A 24691-nucleotide genomic window follows, 5' to 3' on the forward strand; every position below is an offset into this window, starting at 1 on the left:
AAGTATTTTCTTTAAAGGCGATGCCTTTATACTCTCAACAGCGATGGGAAGCACCATTGTAATTTTTTCTCTGCCGTTGATGTGAAATGTAAGCCTCAGACAAGGTGTTCTGAGTCATTACAACATGACTGACAACGTGGGACCAATTAGCGCGCCACGACGGATCAAAAAAACAGAAAATCAAGTTCGTTTTCGTTAATATCTGTCATGGGAATATTTTCACCTTCCTTTTCGTGTCCGTCCCGTCCTCAGAAAGAAGAGCGCGTGTCGGAGCTGAGGAACCAGCTGTCCGAGCGGCAGGCGCTGCGCTCGCGGAGGCGCCTCTCCGCCACCACCCAGAACCACAGCGCCTCCTCCCCACTCCCCCTCCAGCTGCCCGTGCCCCAGAGCGACCCCAAGTCCCTGGTGCCCCCGCCGGGCTACCCGCTGCCCTCCTCGGACAACCACTCCCCCCTGCCGCCCTCATTCTCCAACACCTCCAGCCTCTACCGCCACCCCGACGGCAATAAGATCGGCCGCAACAACTGCCACGCCAGCCGCCTGCAGCTGCTCTACAAGTGAGGAAGGCGGCGGAGGAGGGAGGGGGAGAAATTTCGAGACGGGAGGTTTGGATGTGTGAGAGCGCCAGCAATACGTTAATTGGTGATTTCCATGTCCAAAACCTTGCTCCAAGGGTTTTTTGGCCAAGGAAGACGTACACTGTATTCACGTATCTGGGAGTTTGGGCTGCGTTGTTTTCTTCCAGCAGAAATGCAAGCGCCCAAGATTTTATTCGATTTTTTTTCCGTGAGCTAATTACACGTGGCCGCATCTGTTTTCCCCCGGCCGTGATTAACGAGCGGACATCTGGAATTAGAGAATATATTTCTCTGAATCCGCGATGGGATTGGGTGTTATTGGCGGTTTATTAACGCTTAACCCCCCGCGGCCTCCGTTCTCCGGTCGATTTTTTTTTTACTGGCCCGTGTTCGTGACGTAACTCCACCATCATTCAATTGTTTTTTGTTTTTTGTTTTTTTTATTCCCATCTGGGTTGAAAACGTTGAACGTGTTCCACTGGATTGTTATTGATCTCTGTTCAAAGAGAGCGCCGAGGCGAAACGCCCATCCAGCACCGCGGCACCTGCCACTGTGGAGAACATCACCCTGGGGACCTTGTGTGTGTGTGTGTGTGTGTGTGTGTGTGTGTGTGTGTGTGTGTGTGTGTGTGTGTGTGTGTGTGTGTGTGTGTGTGTGTGTGTGTGTGTTGGTCTGGGGTTTGGGGGAGGGGGTGGTAAGAGGGTGTAATTGCCCCCCTCTTCCCCCATCCCAACTTCCCCAAAATGAGAGACAGCCGAGCGAGAAAAAAAAAAAAAAAAACCTTCTCTTCTCTTTCACACCCTATAGTCGGCTTCACACTGAATACGACAAATGACAAGAACAAACCGGAAGTCTATTCATTCCGATGGAGAGACTTTGCAATTTATATAAAAGGAGTTTTAACTGTCATCCACTGTCACTGGAACATAGTAAATGTGCGGCTGAGCAAACCACTCGCTGTTGTTCCGGAAAAATAAAAAAGCTCTCCCGTTTTCCCTTACAATTTTTGTGCTCCGAAACCCAGATGCAGTTCTTCCGGCGGCCTCTAGTGGGATGATCCGACTGCCGAATGCGATTATGCATTCGGTGTGAAGTGGCTGTATCTCTGTCACTGCTTGTTACCCTTAAGGGTGGAACGCTAATTAAAAAAAAAAAAAAGAAGAAAAAGAAGGTATTCTCCTTTTTTAGATCTGTGTGTTTTTGTTTTTTTGTTCAAAGTTGGTAATTCCGACCGGTAACCGACCGCAACTGAAAATAAAAATGTAGAGTCACTTGAGGTCAAGCAAAAGTTGGAGTGCCACGGTGTAGAGCAGTGACATTCCAACTCCAACACCCCCCCCCCCCACACACACACACACAAGGCAGTCCTCCAATTGCTTGAGAGCAGGCATAACTTTTAACGGCCCAGCTGACCCCGCGGATAATCACTTGCCATTGATTTTTTTCCCTTCAGTCTCCCTCATCCATTTAGGTCTCCAAGTAAAAAAAAGAAGCTTTCAATTTAATCTCCCCGGAGCAATTCGGTCGCTTAATTACACCTGACGCCTCTTTCCTTCGCCGTAATTACGGGAACTCAAACTGTTTTAATACCCGACGAGTCTCGGCAATTGATCTTTTGAGCTTGCGCTGCGAAAAAAATAAAAATAAAAGAAATAACGTTTCAGCTTAAAACCGTTTCCTGCTTTTCCACATCTCGTCTTTGCATTATACAACAATGTCAAATAAGGTGGAATTTATTTTCGGGTGTGTGGGGGTTTTCTGGGTTTTCTTTCTCTCTCTTTGCAAAACAAAAACCTGTGAACTCCGTTTGAATTTCCTTTTCAAGTGTTTTTTCCAGCAGAAAGTGAAAGTACAGTGTTCCCCTTAACCCTTTGAGGTCCTTCTTTCTTCTAAATGGCAGCCGGGGCTTTTGGGCTTGGTGGCGGGTGTGCTGTGGTGTGAAAACTCAACACGTCCTCTCTCTTAAAAAAAAAAAAAAAATTGATTTTGTTTCCCCAGGTACATTTGCATATACAAGGAATTTCTTCCGGTGAGTTTGGTGCACTTCAGTACAGACCATAAGCATAAAAAAAAGCTTAACAGTCCAAAAAAAAAGGAGAGGGGATAAAAAGTTCACATGAAATTGAAATTAAAATTAAAATGTGAGATATATACAAATAGCCAAAAATACAAAACAGAAGTAGTCAGATATTTAATATATACAAATATACAAATGTGATACTATGCACAGGATAAATTGCTGTAATGGTATATAGGTAAAAAGTTATACATTTTATTAGGAATTATTACTGTGCTAACTATTTCATTAGTGTAACACCAGTATTATTGCACGTTATTGCAAATACATTTCTGTGACAATTTTAAAGCCCAACTTTTCAGTGATTTTTTTTTTTAACTTTTTAACACTGCAATGCGAGCTCACAAACAACTCCTTTTAAACGTTCCCGAGGCTCCGGCTGGCAACCGGATCCTCACTCGTTGTGACCCCTCAGTCTGGCCTGGAGATTATTTTTCTTTTTTTTTCCATCCGGTGTTTCGGTAGCACAGCGTGTCTCATTACTGTGAACAAATTTTAGCTGTTCTAGCACTTATCGGCGTCTTGAGTAGAACCTGCAAAGCAGCCGACTGTATTAATCGCCAGAAGCCGCTGTGAAGTCCCAGCTAACCCTTTGTCCTCATGTGTCTGTTCACGGTGGCCGTCTGTAAATATTGTACGTTTGTCTGTAATCTGTTTCCCGTATGCATATCAGCGGTCTGGTCCATGCTCATCCAATAGCGAGGATATGCACAAACGGCGACAATATATGTGATATAAATACTCCCTTGCTCTGATCATAGGGTGTATGTAGGCCTACAGTATATCCCTGCACATGCGTATACCAACTGTATTATGTGTGATACAGTATTTGAGATATATTTCAATATGCTAATTGGTGGCATCTTGTATCAGGGGGGGATATCTGAAATGGAAGAAGGGTTAATAAAAAAAACGAGTCTGTTTTTTATCAAAATGTTGTCATGTAATATTTGTCATGTAATAGTTCCGGTTTTGTCCACTAGGGTGTGTGCAGGTACATTGAGCCGCCTTGGCATTTTGCAATCACGTCCGGGGAGTTTGACGCTCATAGTTTCCAGACAGGGTTCTCCACTATTATACCTGAAGCCGCAGGTGGGATGGTTTTGTGCGCACACTGCCCACCGCTCTGGGGATTTCCCTCCTAATCAGAAAGTTGTCAAGGAATCTTTTTTTGACACTACTGTATACATTCCTTTCTGTATCAGTTATGTGAGTTGGTATTTTGCGTAATATGTTTTTATCCAGTATATATTATCACATTGTGGGGAATCACTACTTAATTAATGCCTGATGTAACACTGTACATCACAATGACTCATGGGAGCGATTGATACTGAGTCCGATCGATGTAATTTCAAGTTCAAGTTCAAGAGATTATTTGTCACATACATATACATACGATCATACATATATGCACAATAAGCACAATGCACAATAAGTTCTATAAGCTATTTAAGTTCTTCTACTTGTACAGAAGGATGACATTGATTAGTCAGGTGGATACAAAATAACCGCATGAATAACGTTGAATGTTGAAAAGTATGAAAAGAAGAAGAAGAATCTTGAATTGTCACACAGCACACCACACTACAACACATGCACACACACACACACACACGCTTTGGATGGTGGCCAGTGAAATGAGACCTCTGCATTTGACCCATCCTTGGCTTGTCCTTCCTCCGGTGGGGGGCAGCCGGGAGCAGTGGGCAGCGCCCGGGGACCTGGTGACGAGTGTCCATCGCTGGTCAGACGATGATGTGTGCATGTTTTTGGTGGGGGTCCTTACTGACGTTAGGTAGAGGAAACCCCATGTGAGCACGAGGAGAATATGCAAACTCCACACAGAAAGGCTACTGTTTGAGAGATAACCCACCCGGAGCACGGTGCCAACAGCGCCCCAGGCGGGAATCGAACCCAGGACCTTCTTGCTGTGAGGCAGCAGTGCAACCATATTTACCTACCACACACACTTCTTTGCCAATATCAAGTCTTGAGTCCATAGTCAAGGCCTCGCAGTGTAATGGTCCAAATGTTAGTTAAACATGACATCCTTTCTTCAAATTACAGAGCAGGATTTTATTTACTCTTTCAAAATAATGATAAAAAATGGAAATGGGCCCTGTTTGGGAACCCTTCCCTGTTATGGTAATTGTATTTGTATTAAGGTGAGTGTAGTTCCAGGGTTGAACTTTTTATTCCGAGGTCACTCCATGACTTGTAAACCTCTCAGACTGCGGTGGCCGATCGGTCTGGAGTCAACAGCCAAGACAGAGTCTGCAAGAGTCAAGAATCAAGACTGTTCACTTCCACCCACGAGGAGGAAGCCTACAAAACAACTCTCTCAACTTTGGAATGTACCTTTTTCCACTGCTCTCACACATTGCCTGCTCACACACACATATACACAAACACAAACACACACACTCACACACACACATACATAGATACACTTAATGCATTTCCCTAATGCCAAAGGTCTGGAAGACTGGAGGGAGATTCCAGGTAAAATGTCCTGTAACCTGGTGAGAAAAGCTCAGAAGAAGCTTCAGAAAACAGTAGCGGACACAGGTCGAGATGTTCATCGGACAAGTTGCCTGAAGGAAGCCTTTCAGACAAGCTCAACGCAAAATGAAGCGTCTGAAGCAGCATAAGAGAACTACAACAAGCCTGAAGCGTTTTGGAACAACATGCTTTGGACTGATGAAACCAACATTTTTTTTTTTTTTTTTTCAGAGAGAAGAACACAGAAGAACACATGCCTCGAGGGTTGTGTGGCATCTGGGGGCACACAAAATATTGTACTGGAGGAAGGCAGAAAGAATTCCATCAAATAATCAAGAGATTCTAGAGGACAAGGTTCAAGAGTCAGCCAAGATATTGATTTTCCCAAACCTTTTTACGGGACCTTTTTCCTTTTTTACTGTAAAAAAAAATAGATGTAAACTTGATATAAATGTAAAAATAACTGTGCTTTAAATTTTGAAGGGAGGTGTACCGTGGTAAAATTGGTTCGATATTCAGACATTCAACAGACATTCAAGGTGGAGCGGCTGATCGTGGAATGAGCTGAGAGTCTCTTTTTCAATGGCGCTCTAGGGACCGTCTACAAACTAAATGACTCCATTTGAAATAGTTCAAGATTCAAGATTCAAGATTCAAGAGGTTATTTGTCACATACATATACATACAGTCATACATATATGCAGTGAAATGTCATGGCACCCGGTGATGACGCACAATAAGCTCTAAAAATAGTAAACTGTGCAATAGCTTTCATTGTGTAATGACTGAGAAGGTGCCATGGTTGACTTGATACGGTTTAGATGTCAGGTCAGGTTCCATTCACTTAGATATTCATTGTAACATGCAGGACTCACTCTCGTGTCAATCCTTTTGACCTCGACTCAGTCTCAGACAGTGCGGACTCTCCATATTATTTATTAAATGACCCAAAGGAGATAAATAAAAGTCGATCTCATCTTTTTTTTCTGTCTCAGCGACAAAAAGGACAATGGCCAAGAAGTATACAGACAACCTTTCAGTTTTCTGGCAACAATGAGTATTGATTATCTTCTTACAAATAATTGACTAAATAGACCTTAGAAGCAGCTCAAATTCAGGCCCCTTGACATTATACCACTACCGTTGCGAGCGTGATATTCAGCTTGACTTGGGGCTGTTCTGGTGTCCTGGACTTTTCTCAACGTTTCAGCCCCGCTGCTCTTCAGTTGAACTCGTCTCAAAAGTCTCAAACCGGACTCGGCACCTGACTTGGACTCGCCGTGGGCGGTCTTGACTACAGAACCACTTTCTCGACTCCAGCGTCTAATTGGACTTTCCAGTACATGAACGCACATAGCAACTGGCAATCAAGGCAACCTCCAACCTCATTTCTCAAGTCTTTTCCACAGAGTGGAGTGACAGATGGAGCAACGGGACACCAGACGCTTGTGGCAGGGGCTGCGGACAATTACGAACTACAACAGCAGCCACTCCTCAGCCACGAGTGTGGACGCCTCCCTAGCCAACGACCTGAACTCATTTTTTTGCGCAGTTTGAGTCTGGCAACAACACCGCTAGCTCGCCAGCTAATTGGAGTTACACTGCTGGGGATGAGCGCGCACTCTTAGTGTTTGAGCATGACGTCAGACGGGCTCCGATGCGTGTGAACATCCATAAAGCTGCGGGCCCAGATGGCATATCTGGGCGAGTACTGAAGTCCTGTACTTATCAGCTAGCCCTGGTGTTCAATAGGATATTTAATGCCTCCCTGGCCGAGTCAGTGGTCCCGTCCTGCTTCAAGAGGTCCAACATAATTCCTGTTCTGAAGATCACCTCTCCTGCCTGCCTGAATGACTACCGTCCGGCGGCCCTTACCTCGGTGGTCATGAAGTGCTTTGAGAGGCTGATTAAGGATTACTGTATATCTGCGCCTCCCTCCCCCACACCTTGGACCCGCTGCAGTTTGCGTATCAGCCGAACAGATCCACGGATAACACGGCCTCCCAGGTTTTGCACTCTTCGCTCACGCACCTGGATGGCTGGAAGGGGGCCTATGTGAGATTGCTGTTCATTGACTACAGTTCAGCTTTCAATACCATAGTCCCCACCAGACTGGAGGCACATGTCCAGCTCCCTCTCCCTGAACACAGGATCCCCCCAGGGCTGCGTCCTCAGCCCCCTACTGTACTCCCTGTACACACATAACTGTGTGGCCAGGTCCAGCTCCAACACCATCATCAACTTTGCTGATGACACTGTTGTGGTGGGCCTGATCACTGATGATGACGAGAAGGCCAACCGCGAAGAGGTGGCTGACCTGTCACTCTGGTGCCAGGACAACAGCCTCCACCTGAACGTCAGCAAAACGAAGGAGCTGATTGTGGACTTTAGGTGTGGATTATACCTGAGGACGCACACACCGTTGGTGATTAATGGGACTTCTGTCGACAGAGTGAGCAGCTTCAAGTACCTAGGAGTCCACTTCACGGAGGATTCAACATAAACTTTACATACAAGCACTCTGGTGAGAAAGGCGAGGCAGCGTCTTTACAACCTCAGGCAGCTAAAGAAATTCCGGGTCTCGGTGAGGATCCTCAAGTCCTTCTACTGTGGAGCAGTGGAGAGCATCCTGACAAGCAACACCACTGCCTGGTTTGAGAACTGTACTGTACAGGACAGGCAGGCACTGCACAGGGTGGTGCGTTCAGTCGAACGTACTACTGGAACTACCCTCCCCTCCGTGCAGGACTTATACACCAGGAGGTGTAGTAGCGGAGCCCACAAGATCATGAAGGATCCTCACCACCCCAACAACAGACTCTTCCTGTGGTCGGGCATGCGCCTCCACAGTCATGCAGTGAGAACAGAGAGACTGAGACAGAGATTCTTCCTGCAAGCCATAAGAACTGTGAACTCACCCGGAGTCCTAACAAAAAGCACTGGATCACTCACACTGCCTTACTGTACTGTGTGTAGCATACTGTACTGCACACTGTATCACTGTCCTGGGTTACTGCATACTGCGCCTTATTGCTGTTACGTTCGGTGTTACTGTATTGCTGTGTCATACTGTTGTATACTATACTGTAAATATTTTTACTGCACATATCTGTATATACAAATAGCCTATCCCATATATTTAACTCTATTCCCTTCTATTTTGTACCCCTACTTTGTATTATCTTTTTGTGTCTCATTTAATTTTAATTTTATTTTATTTATATTATTCTATTCACTAACAGCATTACATTTTAGGAATCAGTTAGTTTCAGTTAGTTAGCGAGGTGGGAATTAGGTTAGCCATTATGTCCGGTTTAGAAACTATTGTGCATAATCTTCGAGTGCGTTGTAAAGGAATTTCACTGCATATATGTATGAAAGTATGTATATGTATGTAACGAATAAACCTCTTGAAATCTTGAAATCTTGAAATCAAGGCAATTTTTATTTCAATTCGTTTTTTATAAATACAGCACCGTGGGCACCACAACAAATAAATCACAACAAGGAATAACATTCAATAATTATTGTAATAAATTATAAATATAGTCATAACTAATCACAATAAAAAAATATATATAAATTAGACAGACAGATAAATCACTGGTAAACAAGTAACCACTGTAGTGACATAAAACCACTTTCCATATGCAACATTACATTCATAAATATAACGAATTATTTCTAATAAATTAAATTGAATTAATTAAGTAAAAAAATCAATAAATAATTAAATGTAAGTTTGGATGGCGGGGCAGATTGTGCCATACTTGAGACTAGGATTCTAGTAGATAGTACATAACAAGTCCACAGAGATGTTTATGGTAGTAATTGGTTTCACAGTAAAAAACCCATTCATTGACTGCTACAGTTATAATGGGTTTTCAAGCAGATCTGGCTCCAGTATGAAGCCATAATGTAGTAAATACAACATCAAACTAAAAACTACTCCATCTCAGCATGTGCAGACTGCCTATCCTGAAACCATAACACCAGGCGGTCACAGGGCGAACACGCCGAAGAAAGTCTTCCCTGAGTCCTCGTCCAGGTCGCGCAGCAGCTTCTCCTCATTCACGGTCTTGAGCGTGTCGCCGCTCTTCAGGCTGAACACGGCGCCCATGTACACGGCGCTGAACCAGCGACCCTCGGCCGGGTTGTCTCCGCCGGGGGTCTTCTCGCAGGCGGTGCGGATCGAGTGGAGGATGGTCTTATAGGACTTCTCGGTGGCGTCGTCGTAGGCGTAGGACGGGGACCAGCGCTTGACGGTGTGGCTCAAGTGGACCGCCTCGTTGGCGTCAGCGGCGTCGGCGGCGGCGGCGTGGCAGCGGACCCGGAATGAGGCCTGGCTGTAGACGAAGTAGAGGCCGTCCCGTGGGATCACAATCTCGTTGCCCCGGAGCTCCAGGCCCCCCTCGGAGTGGTAATGGTCCACGTCCTTCAGCCACTCGGCCGAGGTCTTGAACTCGGCGTTGTACTGACCTGTTGGAAAAGGGGAAGGGGTGAGAAGAGTCGATTTTGATGCCACCACTCGAACAGAAGACATTTCTAATCCAATGTTTTATATGACATCACAGGGTTTCTAATCCAGTTGGTAATAATCATAATGGAAAATTATTCAAGTTCCTTTTATTTAGTTCTTCCCAAGGAATACACTTTAGAATGAGGTCTCTAAACCACTCTTAAAAGACCGAGTTAGTGAGGAATTGGATAACTTTGGATTTTGTTTGTGTATAATCTTTGTACCTGTTGTTTATTTCACATCAAATCTGATCATTTGATAAAAAACAGTTCCCACCGACGGAAGACTTCATCATTAACTAACAATAAGCGGTGAAGTGGGATTCAAAGGTTTTACCAAAGCATCTTATTCCAAGTGAACAAATTCCAAGATATAGGATGATTTCGATGGATCGATTCGACACAATCTGTCGTATGTGAGGAAACGTTTCAGTCAGAAAGATCTATTAGAATGAAATGATTATCTTGAAGACTTTGTTTCTACCTCCTAAGTGGATGGCGGCCCGCACGTTCTTGCTCATGGAGATTTGTCTCAAGGTGTGGCGAAGATCTGGAGAGGAGAGCAAACCACGTTACACATTGGGACATATTGGTCTGAATTGATGTCAGAATTCAGTATCATTGCGAGAAGTAGGACAATGTAGAACAATCAACTTTTGATCCGGATAAGGAACATTTCTCACCGTCGTCTTTCTCAGTGTGAACTTGACCCTGCATAAAATGAAACAAAGGGGGAGAAGCTGTTAGACAGAGAAGAGAGAGAAGTTGATTCATTTTTGCAGTCGCAATTTCGTCGATCTATCTATCTATCTATCTATCTATCTATCTATCTATCTATCTATCTATCTCTCTCTCTCTCTCTCTCTCCCTCTTCCTCTCCCTCTCCCTCTCCCTCTCCCTCTCCCTCCCTCTCTCTCTCTCTCTCTCTCTCTCTCTCTCTCTCTCTCTCTCTCTCTCTCTTGGGAATCCTTCTCTTACCTTGGTCCACCAGGTGAGAGCCACTGCGGCACCGAAGCAAAGGGCGATGGCCACCAGGGCTGCGGTCCACTTCCACCCAGAGCTTTGGGGCGATGTCCTCTCCTTTGGCGCTGCGGCCTCCACCTCCACCAGGGTCTGGCTCATCTCACCTTCCATTCGTGTTCAAATAAATTCTCTCTGGATGCTCTGACAGGCGGTATCTCAAACTCAGGTACAACCGAGTCTTGGCAGTATACTCCACGAGGTTGTTCTTAATGGATGATAAAAAATGTTTTAAAAGCAGCAGAAAGCTTCTGCCAAGAATGTTTTGTTGTGTTGCTGGAGCGCTCGGCTTGATTTGACTGAAGCTCGGTGCCGTCCTTTTTAACCCTTCGTCAACAAAAAGGGGAAACTCCAGTGATGTCATGCAGCATGAGTGGTGTAGAGCGTCGATGAGGAAGAAAGAGTAAGGACTTGGGTGGATGCAGCTATACCGGGAGAAACCAGAGCTTTCACACATCGGCTGCTCACACACATACACACACACACGCACACACACACACACACACACACACACACACACACACACACACATACACACACATAGATACACTTACTGCAATTCCCTAATGCAGCAATGGTAATTATTCCCTTACGTGGTTTTCTTTGTCTTTCCAAAGAAACTTCTTCAACTTCCTACTATTATTATTGATGTTATTATTCATTGACTTACTACTACTACTATTATTATTGTTTTATTCATTTATTTACTTACTAATTTACTTATTTTTTTTATTATATATGATTATTTTGTTATTTATATTGTTTTTTTTTTTATTGGTTTATCTATTTATTGAGTAAAATGGTTTTATTACTACTACATCTATGACTACTATTATTTATTATTATTGTTATTGTTATCATTATTAAATTTTATTATTATTATTATACAGATTGTACCTTACACACACACACACACACACACACACACACACACACTTCTTTGTCAATCTCAAGTCTTGAGTCCATGGTCAAGGTCTTGAAGTGGAATGGTCCAAATGATAAATTTAAACATAACATCCTTTGTTCAAATTATAAAGCAGGATTTTTTTTTACACTTGCAAATTAATAATAAAAAACGTAAAAAGGGCCCTGTGCAAAGGTTTTGGAACCCTTCCCTGTTATGGTAATTGTATTTGTATTAAGGTGAGTGCAGTTCCCGGGTTGAACTTTTTATTCCGAGGTCACTCCATGACTTGTAAACCTCTCAGACTGCGGTGGCCGATCGGTCTGGAGTCAACAGTGTCAACAGTGTTTCGAGAGGCTGATTAAGGATTACATCTGCGCCTCCCTTCCCCGCACCTTGGACCCGTTGCAGTTCGCGTACCGGCAAAACAGATCCACGGATGACGCGGTCTCCCAGGTACTGCACACCACGCTCACGCATCTGGATGGCCAGAAGGGGGCCTATGTGAGAATGCTGTTCATCGATTATAGTTCAGCTTTCAACACCATAGTCCCCACCAGACTGGCTGTCAAGCTGATGGAGCTCGGACTGAATGCTCCGCTGTGTGCCTGGATCCTGGACTTCCTCACAGCCCGCCCCCAGGTGGTCAGGGTGGGGAAGTACATGTCAAGCTCCCTCACCCTGAATACAGGATCCCCCCAGGGCTGCGTCCTCAGCCCCCTACTGTACTCCCTGTACACACATGACTGTGTGGCCAGGTCCAGCTCCAACACCATCATCAAGTTTGCTGACGACACCGTGGTCGTGGGCCTGATCACCTACTGCGATGAGAAGGCCTACCGCGAGGAGGTGGCTGACCTGTCACTCTGGTGCCAGGACAACAGCCTCCACCTAAACGTCAGCAAAACCAAGGAGCTGATTGTGGACTGAAGGCGTGGATCACAATCGAGGACGCACGCGCCCTTGTGGATAAATGGGACTTCTGTCAACAGGGTGAGCAGCTTCAGATATCTGGGAGTCCACATCACAGAGGACTTGACATGGACTGTACACACAGACACCCTGGTGAGAAAGGCGAGGCAGCGTCTTTACCACCTCAGGCAGCTGAGGAAATTCCGGGTCTCAGTGAGGATCCTCAAGTCCTTCTACTCTGGAGCAGTGGAGAGCATCCTGACAGGCAACATCACTGCCTGGTTTGGGAACTGTACTGCCCAGGACAGGCGGGCCCTGCAGAGGGTGGTGCGTTTAGCTGAACGCACCAATGGAACTACCCTCCGCCCCTTGCAGGAGTTATACACCAGGAGGTGTAGTAGCAGAGCCCGCAGGATCATGAAGGATCCTCACCACCCCAACAACGGACTGTTCCAGCTGCTGCAGTCAGGCAAGCGCCTCCGCAGTCACACAGCGAGAACAGAGAGACTGAGACTGAGTTTTTTCTCGCAAGCCATTAGAACTGTCAATGCTGACCTCACCAGGGGTCCTAACTTAGCCATACACATAGGCTCCACTACCTACTGTACTATATGTTACATACTGTACCGCATACTGTGTCACTGTTCAGGGTTGTTCGTGATGCCGTATTGCTGCGCCGTACTGTTGTATACTGTGCTGTATTATCCCAAACACTACCTCACTTTATTCACATGCCACTTTAATGCACATATCTGTATATACAGAGGCATATTCCCTCTATCTATTCCATTTTATTTCATTTTATTTTTATTGTATTTTATTCTATATATTTTTATCTTATTCTATAAGTATTCAACTTACTGTATTACGTTTTAGGAGTCAGTTAGTCGGTCTATTAGAAAGAAATTTTTTATTTTTATTTTTTCCTAGGACATATTGTGTGCTATCACCGGGTGCGTTGCATTACATTTCACTGCATATATGTATGAAAGTATGTATATGTATGTGACAAATAAAAATCTTGAATCTTGAATCTTGAATCTTGAACAGCCAAGACAGAGTCTGTAAGAGTCAAGAATCAAGACTGTTCACTTCCACCCATGAGGAGGAAGCCTATAAAACAACTCTCTCAACTTTGGAATGTACCTTTTTCCACTGCTTTCACACATTGCCTGCTCACACACACATATACACAAACACACACACACACACTCACACACACACAGACATAGATACACTTACTGCATTTCCCTAATAGAGCAATGTAATTATTCCCTAAAGTGGTTTTCGTTGTCTTTCCAAGTAAATTTCTTGAACTCTCGACTACTATTGTTGTTGTTTTTATAACAATAATAATAATAATAATAATAATAATTATTATTATTATTATTATTAGTAGTAGTAGTAGTAGTCGTAGTAGTAGTAGTAGTAGTAGTAGTAGTAGTATTTACTTACTTATTTGTTTTACCATTGTTATTTTTGATTACTACTACTACTACTACAACGAATATTATTGTTTTATTTATTTACTTACTAATGTACTTATTTGTTTTATTATTAATGATTATTTTGTTATTAATATTACTATTGTTTTATCTATTTATTTAGTCTAATTGTTTGTTTTACTACTACATCTATTACTACTATTATTATGTTTAATTGTTATAATCATTATTATATTTATATTATTATTATTATTATACATATTGTACCCCCCCCACCCACACACACACACGCACGCACGCACGCACGCACGCACGCACGCACGCACACACACACACACACACACACACATCAAGTTTTGAGTCCATGGTCAAGGCCTTGCAGTGGAATGGTCCAAATGTTAAAATTAAACATAACATCCTTCTTCAAATTATAAAGCAGGATTTTCTTTTACACTTGCAAAATAATAATAAAAAACAGAAAAAGGGCCCTGTGCAAAGGTTTGGGAACACATCCCTGTTATGGTAATTGTATTTGTATTAAGGTGAGTGTAGTTCCAGGGTTGAACTTTTTATTCCGAGGTCACTCCATGACTTGTAAACCTCTCAGACTGCGGTGGCCGATCGGTCTGGAGTCAACAGCCAAGACAGAGTCTGCAAGAGTCAAGAATCAAGACTGTTCACTTCCACCCACGAGGAGGAAGCCTACAAAACAACTCTCTCAACGTTGGAATGTACCTTTTTCCACTTTGGGAAGCATCATCTGAAAGAGCAAGACAAATATGGGGACGGTAGCTCAGGAGGTAGAGCTGGTCGTCTAGTAATCTAAAGGTTGCTGGTTGGATCCCAGGCTCCTCCTGCTTGCATGCTGTAGTGTCCTTGAGCAAGACACTTTACCCCTAGCTGCTCCTGATGGCTGCGTCCGTCGGTGTTTGAATAATTGTAAGTCGCTTTGGATAAAAGCGTCCGCTAAATGGAATGTAATGTAAATAGAACAGTTGAAGTGTAGCCAAAGGTCTGGAAGACTGAGGGAGATTCCAGGTAAAATGTCCTGTAACCTGGTGAGAAAAGCTCAGAAGAAGCTTCAGAAAACAGTAGCGGACACAGGTCGAGATGTTCATCGGACAAGTTGCCTGAAGGAAGGAATTCCATCAAATAATCAAGAGATTCTAGAGGACAATGTTCAAGAGTCCGCCAAGACATTGAAGTTCCCAAACCTTTGTACGAGACCTTTTTCCTTTTTTACTGTAAAAAAAAATAGATGTAAACAATATTTCAATGGAAAAAATAACTGTGCTTTAAATTTTGAAGGGAGGTGTACCGTGGTAAAATTGGTTCGATATTCAGACATTCAACAGACATTCAAGGTGGAGCGGCTGATCGTGGAATGAGCTGAGAGTCTCTTTATCAATGGCGCTCTAGGGACCGTCTACAAACTAAATGACTCCATTTGAAATAGTTCAAGATTCAAGATTCAAGATTCAAGAGGTTATTTGTCACATACATATACATACAGTCATACATATATGCAGTGAAATGTCATGGCACCCGGTGATGACGCACAATAAGCTCTAAAAATAGTAAACTGCAACAGCTTTAATTGTGCAATGACTGAGAAGGTGCCATGGTTGACTTGATAAGGTTTAGATGTCAGGTCAGATTCCATTCACTTAGATATTCATTGTAACATGCAGGACTCACTCTCGTGTCAATCCTTTTAACCTCGACTCAGTCTCAGACAGTGCGGACTCTCCATATTATTTATTTAATGACCCAAAGGAGATAAATAAAAATCGATCTCATCTTTTTTTCTGTCTCAGGCAACAAAAAGGACAATGGCCAAGAAATATACAGACAACCTTTCAGTTTTCTGGCAACAATGAGTATTGATTATCTTCTATCAAATGATCGACTAAATAGACCTTAGAAGCAGCTCAAATTCAGGCCCCTTGACATTATACCACTACCGTTGCGAGCGTGATATTCAGTTTGACTTGAGGCTGTTCTGGTGTCGTGGACTTTACTCAAAGTTTCAGCCCCGCTGCTCTTCAGTTGAACTTGTTGCGTCAAAGGTCTCTAACTCAATTGGCTTGGGCCTCAAACCGGACTCGGCACCTGACTTGGACTCGCCGTGGGCGGTCTTGACTTCAGCACCACTTCTCTCGACTCCAGCGTCTAATTGGACTTTCCAGTACATGACCGCATATAGCAACTGGCAATCAAGGCAACCTCCAACCTCATTTTCAAGTCTTTTCCTTTTTATTTCAAATCAGTTTTTTTTAATACAGCACCACGGGTACCACAAGACATTAATCACACCAAGGAATAACATTCCATAAATATTGTAATAAATAATAAATATAGTCATAAATAATCACAATATAAAAGATATATAAATTAGACAGACAGATAAATCACTGGTAAAAAAGTAACCACTGTAGTGACATAAAACCACTTTCCATATGCAACATTACATTCATAATAATAACAAATCAATTCAAATAAATTAAATTAAATTAAATTAAGTAAAAAAAATCAATAAATAATTAAATGTAAGTTTGGATGGCGGGGCAGATTGTGCCATACTTGAGACTAGGATTCTAGTACATAGTACATAACAAGTCCACAGAAATGTCTATGGTGGTAATTGGTTTCACAGTAAAAAACCCATTCATTGACTGCTACAGTTATAATGGGTTTTCACGCAGATCTGGCTCCAGTATGAAGCCATAATGTAATAAATACAATATCAAACTAATAACTACTCCATCTCAGCATGCGCAGACTGCCTATCCTGAAACCATAACACCAGGCGGTCACAGGGCAAACACGCCGAAGAAAGTCTTCCCTGAGTCGTCGTCCAGGTCGGGCAGCAGCTTCGCCTCAATCACGGTCTTGAGCGTGTCGCTGCTCTTCAGGCTGAACACGGCGCCCATGTACACGGCGCTGAACCAGCGACCCTCGGCCGGGTTGTCTCCGCCGGGGGTCTTCTCGCAGGCGGTGCGGATCGAGTGGAGGATGGTCTCGTAGGACTTCTCGGTGCCTTCGTCGTAGCCATAGGACGGGGACCAGCGCTTGACGGTGTGGCTCAAGTGGACCGCCTCGTTGGCGTCAGCGGCGTCGGCGGCGGCGGCGTGGCAGCGGACCCGGAATGAGGCCTGGCTGTAGACGAAGTAGAGGCCGTCCCGTGGGATCACAATCTCGTTGCCCCGGAGCTCCAGGCCCCCCTCGGAGTGGTAATGGTCCACGTCCTTCAGCCACTCGGCCGAGGTCTTGAACTCGGCGTTGTACTGACCTGTTGGAAAAGGGGAAGGGGTGAGAAGAGTCGATTTTGATGCCACCACTCGAACAGAAGACATTTCTAATCCAATGTTTTACATGACATCACAGGGTTTCTAATCCAGTTGGTAATAATCATAATGGAGAATGATTCAAGTTCCTTTTATTTAGTTCTTCCCAAGGAATACACTTTAGAATGAGGTCTCTAAACCACTCTTAAAAGACCTAGTTTGTAAGGAATTGGATAACTTTGGATTTTGTTTGTGTATAATCTTTGTACCTGTTGTTTATTTCACATCAAATCTGATCATTTGATAAAAAACAGTTCCCACCGATGGAAGACTTCATCATTAACTAACAATTAGCGGTGAAGTGTGATTCGGAAGTTTTACATCTTATTCCAAATGAACAAATTCCAAGATATAGGTTGAGTGGACAGGTTCGACACAATCTGTCGTGTGTGAGGAAACGTTTCAGTCAGAAAGATCTATTAGAATAAAATGATTATCTTGAAACTTTGTTTCTACCTTCTAAGTGGATGGCGGCCCGCACGTTCTTGCTCATGGAGATTTGTCTCAAGGTGTGGCGAAGATCTGGAGAGGAGAGCAAACCAAGTTACACATTGGGACATATTGGTCTGAATTGATGTCAGAATTCAGTATCATTGCGAGAAGTAGGACAACGTAGAACAATCAACTTTTGGTCCGGATAAGGAACATTTCTCACCGTCGTCTTTCTCAGTGTGAACTTGACCCTGCATAAAATGAAACAAAGGGGGAGAAGCTGTTAGACAGAGAAGCGAGAGAAGTTGATTCATTTTTGCAGTCGCAATTTCGTCTGTCTATCTATGTATCTATGTATCTATCTATCTATCTATCTATCTATCTATCTATCTATCTATCTCTCTCTACCTCTCTCTCTCTCTCCCTCTCCCTCTCCCTCTCCCTCTCCCTCTCTCTCTCTCTCTCTCTTTGGGAATCCTTCTCTTACCTTGGTCCACCAGGTGAGAGCCACTGCGGCACCGAAGCAAAGGGCGATGGCCACCAGGGCTGCGGTCCACTTCCACCCAGAGCTTTGGGGCGATGTCCTCTCCTTTGGCGCTGCGGCCTCCACCTCCACCAGGGTCTGGCTCATCTCACCTTCCATTCGTGTTCAAATAAATTCTCTCTGGATGCTCTGACAGGCGGTATCTCAAACTCAGGTACAACCGAGTCTTGGCAGTATACTCCACGAGGTTGTTCTTAATGGATGATAAAAAATGTTTTAAAAGCAGCAGAAAGCTTCTGCCAAGAATGTTTTGTTGTGTTGCTGGAGCGCTCGGCTTGATTTGACTGAAGCTCGGTGCCGTCCTTTTTAACCCTTCTCCAACAAAAAGGGGAAACTCCAGTGATGTCACGCAGCATGAGTGGTGTAGAGCGTCGATGAGGAAGAAAGAGTAAGGACTTGGGTGGATTCAGCTATACTGGGAGAAACCAGAGCTTTCACACATGGGCTGCTCACACACACATATACATACATGCAAACACACACATACACACACACACATAGATACACTTACTGCAATTCCCTAATGCAGCAATGGAAATTATTCCCTAATGTGGTTTTCTTTGTCTTTCCAAGTAAACTTCTTGAACTCCCTACTACTATTATTATTGTTGTTATTATTTACTTACTTAATTATTTGTTTTCCTATTATATGTTTTTTATTACTTCTACGACTATTATAATTGTTTTACTTATTTATTTACTTATTTGTTTTATTATTTATGATTATTTTGTTATTAATATTATTATTATTATTGGTTTATCTATTTATTTAGTAAAATTGTTTTGTTATTACTACTACACCTATTACTACTATTATTATTTTTTATGAATACTATTGTTGTTCTAATTATTATATTTTATAATAATTATGAATAGAGTACCCCCCCCCCCCACACATACACACACACACACTTCTTTGCCAATCTCAAGTCTTGAGTCCAAGGTCAAGGCCTTGCAGTGTAATGGTCCAAATGTTAGTTAAACATGACATCCTTTCTTCAAATTACAGAGCAGGATTTTTTTTTCACTTTCAAAATAAACGTAAATATGGGAATACATCCCTGTTATGGTAATTGTATTTGTATTAAGGTGAGTGTAGTTCCAGGTTGAACTTTTTATTCCGAGGTCACTCCATGACTTGAAAACCTCTCAGACTGCGGTGGCCGATCGGTCTGGAGTCAACAGCCAAGACAGAGTCTGCAAGAGTCAAGAATCAAGACTGTTCACTTCCACCCACGAGGAGGAAGCCTACAAAACAACTCTCTCAACGTTGGAATGTACCTTTTTCCACTGCTTTCACACATTGCCTGCTCACACACACATACACACATACACACATACACACACACACACACACACACACACACACACTCACACACACACATACATAGATACACTTACTGCATTTCCCTAATGCAGCAATGGTAATTATTCCCTAAAGTGGTTTTCGTTGTCTTTCCAAGTAAATTTCTTGAACTCCCTACTACTATTTTTGTTGTTGTTATTATTATAATAATAATTATTTTTTTTTTAATTATTATTTATTATTATTATTATTATTATTATTATTATTATTATTATTATTATTATTATTATTATTTACTTACTAATTTGTTTTACCATTATTATTTTTTATTACTACTACTACTACTACTACTACTACTACTAAAACTAATATTATTGTTTTATTTATTTACTTACTAATGTACTTATTTGTTTTATTATTAATGATTATTTTGTTATTAATGTTTCGATTGTTTTATCTATTTATTTAGTAAAATTGTTTGTTATTACTACTACATCAATTACTACTATCATTTTTTAAATTGTTATTATCACTATTATATTTTTATTATTATTATTATATATATTGTATCCCCCCACCCACCCACACACACACACACACACACACACACACACGCACACACGCACACACCTCAAGTTTTGAGTCCATGGTCAAGGCCTTGCAGTGGAATGGTCCAAATGTTAAAATAAAACATAACATCCTTCTTCGAATTATAAAGCAGGATTTTTTTCTACACTGGCAAATTAATAATAAAAAACGTAAAAAGGGCCCTGTGCAAAGGTTTGGAAACCCTTCCCTGTTATGGTTATTGTATTTGTATTAAGGTGAGTGTAGTTCCAGGGTTGAACTTTTTATTCCGAGGTCACTCCATGACTTGTAAACCTCTCAGACTGCGGTGGCCGATCGGTCTGGAGTCAACAGCCAAGACAGAGTCTGCAAGAGTCAAGAATCAAGACTGTTCACTTCCACCCACGAGGAGGAAGCCTACAAAACAACTCTCTCAACGTTGGAGTGTACCTTTTTCCACTTTGGGAAGCATCATCTGAAAGAGCAAGACAAATAGAATGGTTGAAGTGTAGCCAAAGGTCTGGAAGACTGGAGGGAGATTCCAGGTAAAATGTCCTGTAACCTGGTGAGAAAAGCTCAGAAGAAGCTTCAGAAAACAGTAGCGGACACAGGTCGAGATGTTCATTGGACAAGTTGCCTGAAGGAAGCCTTTCAGACAAACTCAACGCAAAATGAAGCGTCTGAAGCAGCATAAGAGAACTACAACAAGCCTGAAGCGTTTTGGAACAACATGCTTTGGACTGATGAAACCAACATTTATTAATTTTTTTTCAGAGAGAAGAACACTTTGCCAAAAGTCAAGCCAGGCTTTCGGGTGGATCCATGATGCTTTGAGGGTTGTGTGGCATCTGGGGGCACACAAAATATTGTACTAGTGGAAGGAAGAATGAATTCCATCAAATAATCAAGAGATTCTAGAGGACAATGTTCAAGAGTCAGCCAAGACATTGAAGTTCCCAAACCTTTGTACGGGACCTTTTTCCTTTTTTACTGTAAAAAAAAAAATAGATGTAAACAATATTTCAATGGAAAAAATAACTGTGCTTTAAATTTTGAAGGGAGGTGTACCGTGGTAAAATTGGTTCGATATTCAGACATTCAACAGACATTCATGGTGGAACGGCTGATCGTGGAATGAGCTGAGAGTCTCTTTTTCAATGGCGCTCTAGGGACCGTCTACAAACTAAATGACTCCATTTGAAATAGTTCAAGATTCAAGATTCAAGATTCAAGAGGTTATTTGTCACATACATATACATACAGTCATACATATATGCAGTGAAATGTCATGGCACCCGGTGATGACGCACAATAAGCTCTAAAAATAGTAAACTGCAACAGCTTTAATTGTGCAATGACTGAGAAGGTGCCATGGTTGACTTGATAAGGTTTAGATGTCAGGTCAGATTCCATTCACTTAGATATTCATTGTAACATGCAGGACTCACTCTCGTGTCAATCCTTTTGACCTCGACTCAGTCTCAGACAGTGCGGACTCTCCATATTATTTATTTAATGACCCAAAGGAGATGGTAGCTCAGGCAGTAGAGCTGGTGGTCTAGTGATCTAAAGGTTGCTGGTTCGATCCCAGGCTCCTCCTGCTAGCATGCTGAAGTGTCCTTGAGCAAGACACTTAACCCCTAATTGCTCCTGATGGCTGCGTCCGTCGGTGTTTGAACAATTGTAAGTCGCTTTGGATAAAAGCGTCTGCTAAAATGAAATGTAATAAATAAAAATCGATCTCATCTTTTTTTCTGTCTCAGGCAACAAAAAGGATAATGTCCAAGAAGTATACAGACAACCTTTCAGTTTTCTGGCAACAATGAGTATTGATTATCTTCTATCAAATGATCGACTAAATAGACCTTAGAAGCAGCTCAAATTCAGGCCCCTTGACATTATACCACTACCGTTGCGAGCGTGATATTCAGTTTGACTTGAGGCTGTTCTGGTGTCCTGGACTTTACTCAACGTTTCAGCCCCGCTGCTCTTCAGTTGAACTTGTTGCCTCAAAGGTCTCTAACTCAATTGGCTTGGGCCTCAAACCGGACTCGGCACCTGACTTGGACTCGCCATGGGCGGTCTTGACTTCAGCACCACTTCTCTCGACTCCAGCGTCTAATTGGACTTTCCAGTACATGACCGCATATAGCAACTGGCAATCAAGGCAACCTCCAACCTCATTTTCAAGTCTTTTCCTTTTTATTTCAATTCAGTTTTTTTTAATACAGCACCACGGGTACCACAAGACATTAATCACACCAAGGAATAACATTCCATAAATATTGTAATAAATAATAAATATAGTCGTAAATAATCACAATATAAAAGATATATAAATTAGACAGACAGATAAATCACTGGTAAACAAGTAACCACTGTAGTGACATAAAACCACTTTCCATATGCAACATTGCATTCATAAACATAACAAATCAATTAAAATAAATTAAATTAAATTAAATTAAGTAAAAAAATCAATAAATAACTAATGTAAGTTTGGATGGCGGGGCAGATTGTGCCATACTTGAGACTAGGATTCTAGTACATAGTACATAACAAGTCCACAGAGATGTCTATGGTGGTAATTGGTTTCACAGTAAAAAACCCATTCATTGACTGCTACAGTTATAATGGGTTTTCACGCAGATCTGGCTCCAGTATGAAGCCATAATGTAATAAATACAATATCAAACTAATAACTACTCCATCTCAGCATGCGCAGACTGCCTATCCTGAAACCATAACACCAGGCGGTCACAGGGCGAAAACGCCGAAGAAAGTCTTCCCTGAGTCGTCGTCCAGGTCGCGCAGCAGCTTCTCCTCGATCACGGTCTTGAGCGTGTCGCCGCTCTTCAGGCTGAACACGGCGCCCATGTACACGGCGCTGAACCAGCGACCCTCGGCCGGGTTGTCTCCGCCGGGGGTCTTCTCGCAGGCGGTGCGGATCGAGTGGAGGATGGTCTCGTAGGACTTCTCGGTGCCTTCGTCGTAGCCATAGGACGGGGACCAGCGCTTGACGGTGTGGCTCAAGTGGACCGCCTCGTTGGCGTCAGCGGCGTCGGCGGCGGCGGCGTGGCAGCGGACCCGGAATGAGGCCTGGCTGTAGACGAAGTAGAGGCCGTCCCGTGGGATCACAATCTCGTTGCCCCGGAGCTCCAGGCCCCCCTCGGAGTGGTAATGGTCCACGTCCTTCAGCCACTCGGCCGAGGTCTTGAACTCGGCGTTGTACTGACCTGTTGGAAAAGGGGAAGGGGTGAGAAGAGTCGATTTTGATGCCACCACTCGAACAGAAGACATTTCTAATCCAATGTTTTATATGACATCACAGGGTTTCTAATTCAGTTGGTAATAATCATAATGGAGAATGATTCAAGTTCCTTTTATTTAGTTCTTCCCAAGGAATACACTTTAGAATGAGGTCTCTAAACCACTCTTAAAAGACCTAGTTTGTAAGGAATTGGATAACTTTGGATTTTGTTTGTGTATAATCTTTGTACCTGTTGTTTATTTCACATCAAATCTGATCATTTGATAAAAAACAGTTCCCACCGATGGAAGACTTCATCATTAACTAACAATTAGCGGTGAAGTGTGATTCGGAAGTTTTACATCTTATTCCAAATGAACAAATTCCAAGATATAGGTTGAGTGGACGGGTTCGACACAATCTGTCGTGTGTGAGGAAACGTTTCAGTCAGAAAGATCTATTAGAATAAAATGATTATCTTGAAGACTTTGTTTCTACCTTCTAAGTGGATAGCGGCCCGCACGTTCTTGCTCAAGGAGATTTGTCTCAAGGTGTGGCGAAGATCTGGAGAGGAGAGCAAACCAAGTTACACATTGGGACATATTGGTCTGAATTGATGTCAGAATTCAGTATCATTGCGAGAAGTAGGACAACGTAGAACAATCAACTTTTGGTCCGGATAAGGAACATTTCTCACCGTCGTCTTTCTCAGTGTGAACTTGACCCTGCATAAAATGAAACAAAGGGGGAGAAGCTGTTAGACAGAGAAGCGAGAGAAGTTGATTCATTTTTGCAGTCGCAATTTCGTCGATCTATCTATCTATCTATCTATCTATCTATCTATCTATCTATCTATCTATCTATCTATCTATCTATCTCTCTCTACCTCTCTCTCCCTCTCCCTCTCTCCCTCTCCCTCTCCCTCTCCCTCTCTCTCTCTCTCTCTCTCTCTCTCTCTCTCTCTCTTTGGGAATCCTTCTCTCACCTTGGTCCACCAGGTGAGAGCCACTGCGGCACCGAAGCAAAGGGCGATGGCCACCAGGGCTGCGGTCCACTTCCACCCAGAGCTTTGGGGCGGTGTCCTCTCCTTTGGCGCTGCGGCCTCCACCTCCACCAGGGTCTGGCTCATCTCACCTTCCATTCGTGTTCAAATAAATTCTCTCTGGATGCTCTGACAGGCGGTATCTCAAACTCAGGTACAACCGAGTCTTGGCAGTATACTCCACGAGGTTGTTCTTAATGGATGATAAAAAATGTTTTAAAAGCAGCAGAAAGCTTCTGCCAA

The 24691-nt window shown here is 43.0% G+C and overlaps 4 protein-coding genes across 4 annotated transcripts in view; 1 reads left to right on the forward strand and 3 right to left on the reverse strand.

Annotated features, from left to right (window-relative positions):
• Positions 1 to 561, forward strand: part of gabbr1b (gamma-aminobutyric acid (GABA) B receptor, 1b) — a gene marked incomplete at both ends in the record, with an annotated part of 75607 nt that extends 75046 nt beyond the window's left edge. The window contains one exon of the mRNA XM_080013953.1: positions 253 to 561. Within this exon, the coding sequence (XP_079870079.1) occupies positions 253 to 561 (309 nt within the window). The remainder of the gene's footprint in view (positions 1 to 252) is intronic.
• Positions 562 to 9161: 8600 nt separating this feature from the next.
• Positions 9162 to 10813, reverse strand: LOC307246550 (tumor necrosis factor-like; the record flags this gene model as incomplete). Its single annotated transcript, XM_080022508.1, has 4 exons — positions 9162 to 9640; positions 10164 to 10229; positions 10363 to 10390; positions 10658 to 10813. The coding sequence occupies 4 exons, from the start codon at positions 10811 to 10813 to the stop codon at positions 9162 to 9164; spliced, it is 729 nt and encodes a 242-aa protein (XP_079878634.1).
• A 5960-nt stretch (positions 10814 to 16773) lies between these two features.
• LOC307246641 (tumor necrosis factor-like) lies at positions 16774 to 18382 on the reverse strand (the record flags this gene model as incomplete). Its single annotated transcript, XM_080022627.1, has 4 exons — positions 16774 to 17252; positions 17764 to 17829; positions 17963 to 17990; positions 18227 to 18382. 4 exons carry the CDS (start codon positions 18380 to 18382, stop codon positions 16774 to 16776), a joined length of 729 nt encoding a protein of 242 aa, XP_079878753.1.
• Positions 18383 to 22913: 4531 nt separating this feature from the next.
• On the reverse strand, positions 22914 to 24547 carry LOC307246742 (tumor necrosis factor-like; the record flags this gene model as incomplete). The annotated part of the gene is made up of 4 exons (XM_080022740.1): positions 22914 to 23392; positions 23905 to 23970; positions 24104 to 24131; positions 24392 to 24547. The coding sequence occupies 4 exons, from the start codon at positions 24545 to 24547 to the stop codon at positions 22914 to 22916; spliced, it is 729 nt and encodes a 242-aa protein (XP_079878866.1).
• Between the last annotated feature and the right edge of the window lie 144 nt (positions 24548 to 24691).

Source organism: Zeus faber, assembly GCF_960531495.2.
Source record: "Zeus faber genome assembly, chromosome: 1".
NCBI classification, from domain to species: domain Eukaryota; kingdom Metazoa; phylum Chordata; class Actinopteri; order Zeiformes; family Zeidae; genus Zeus; species Zeus faber.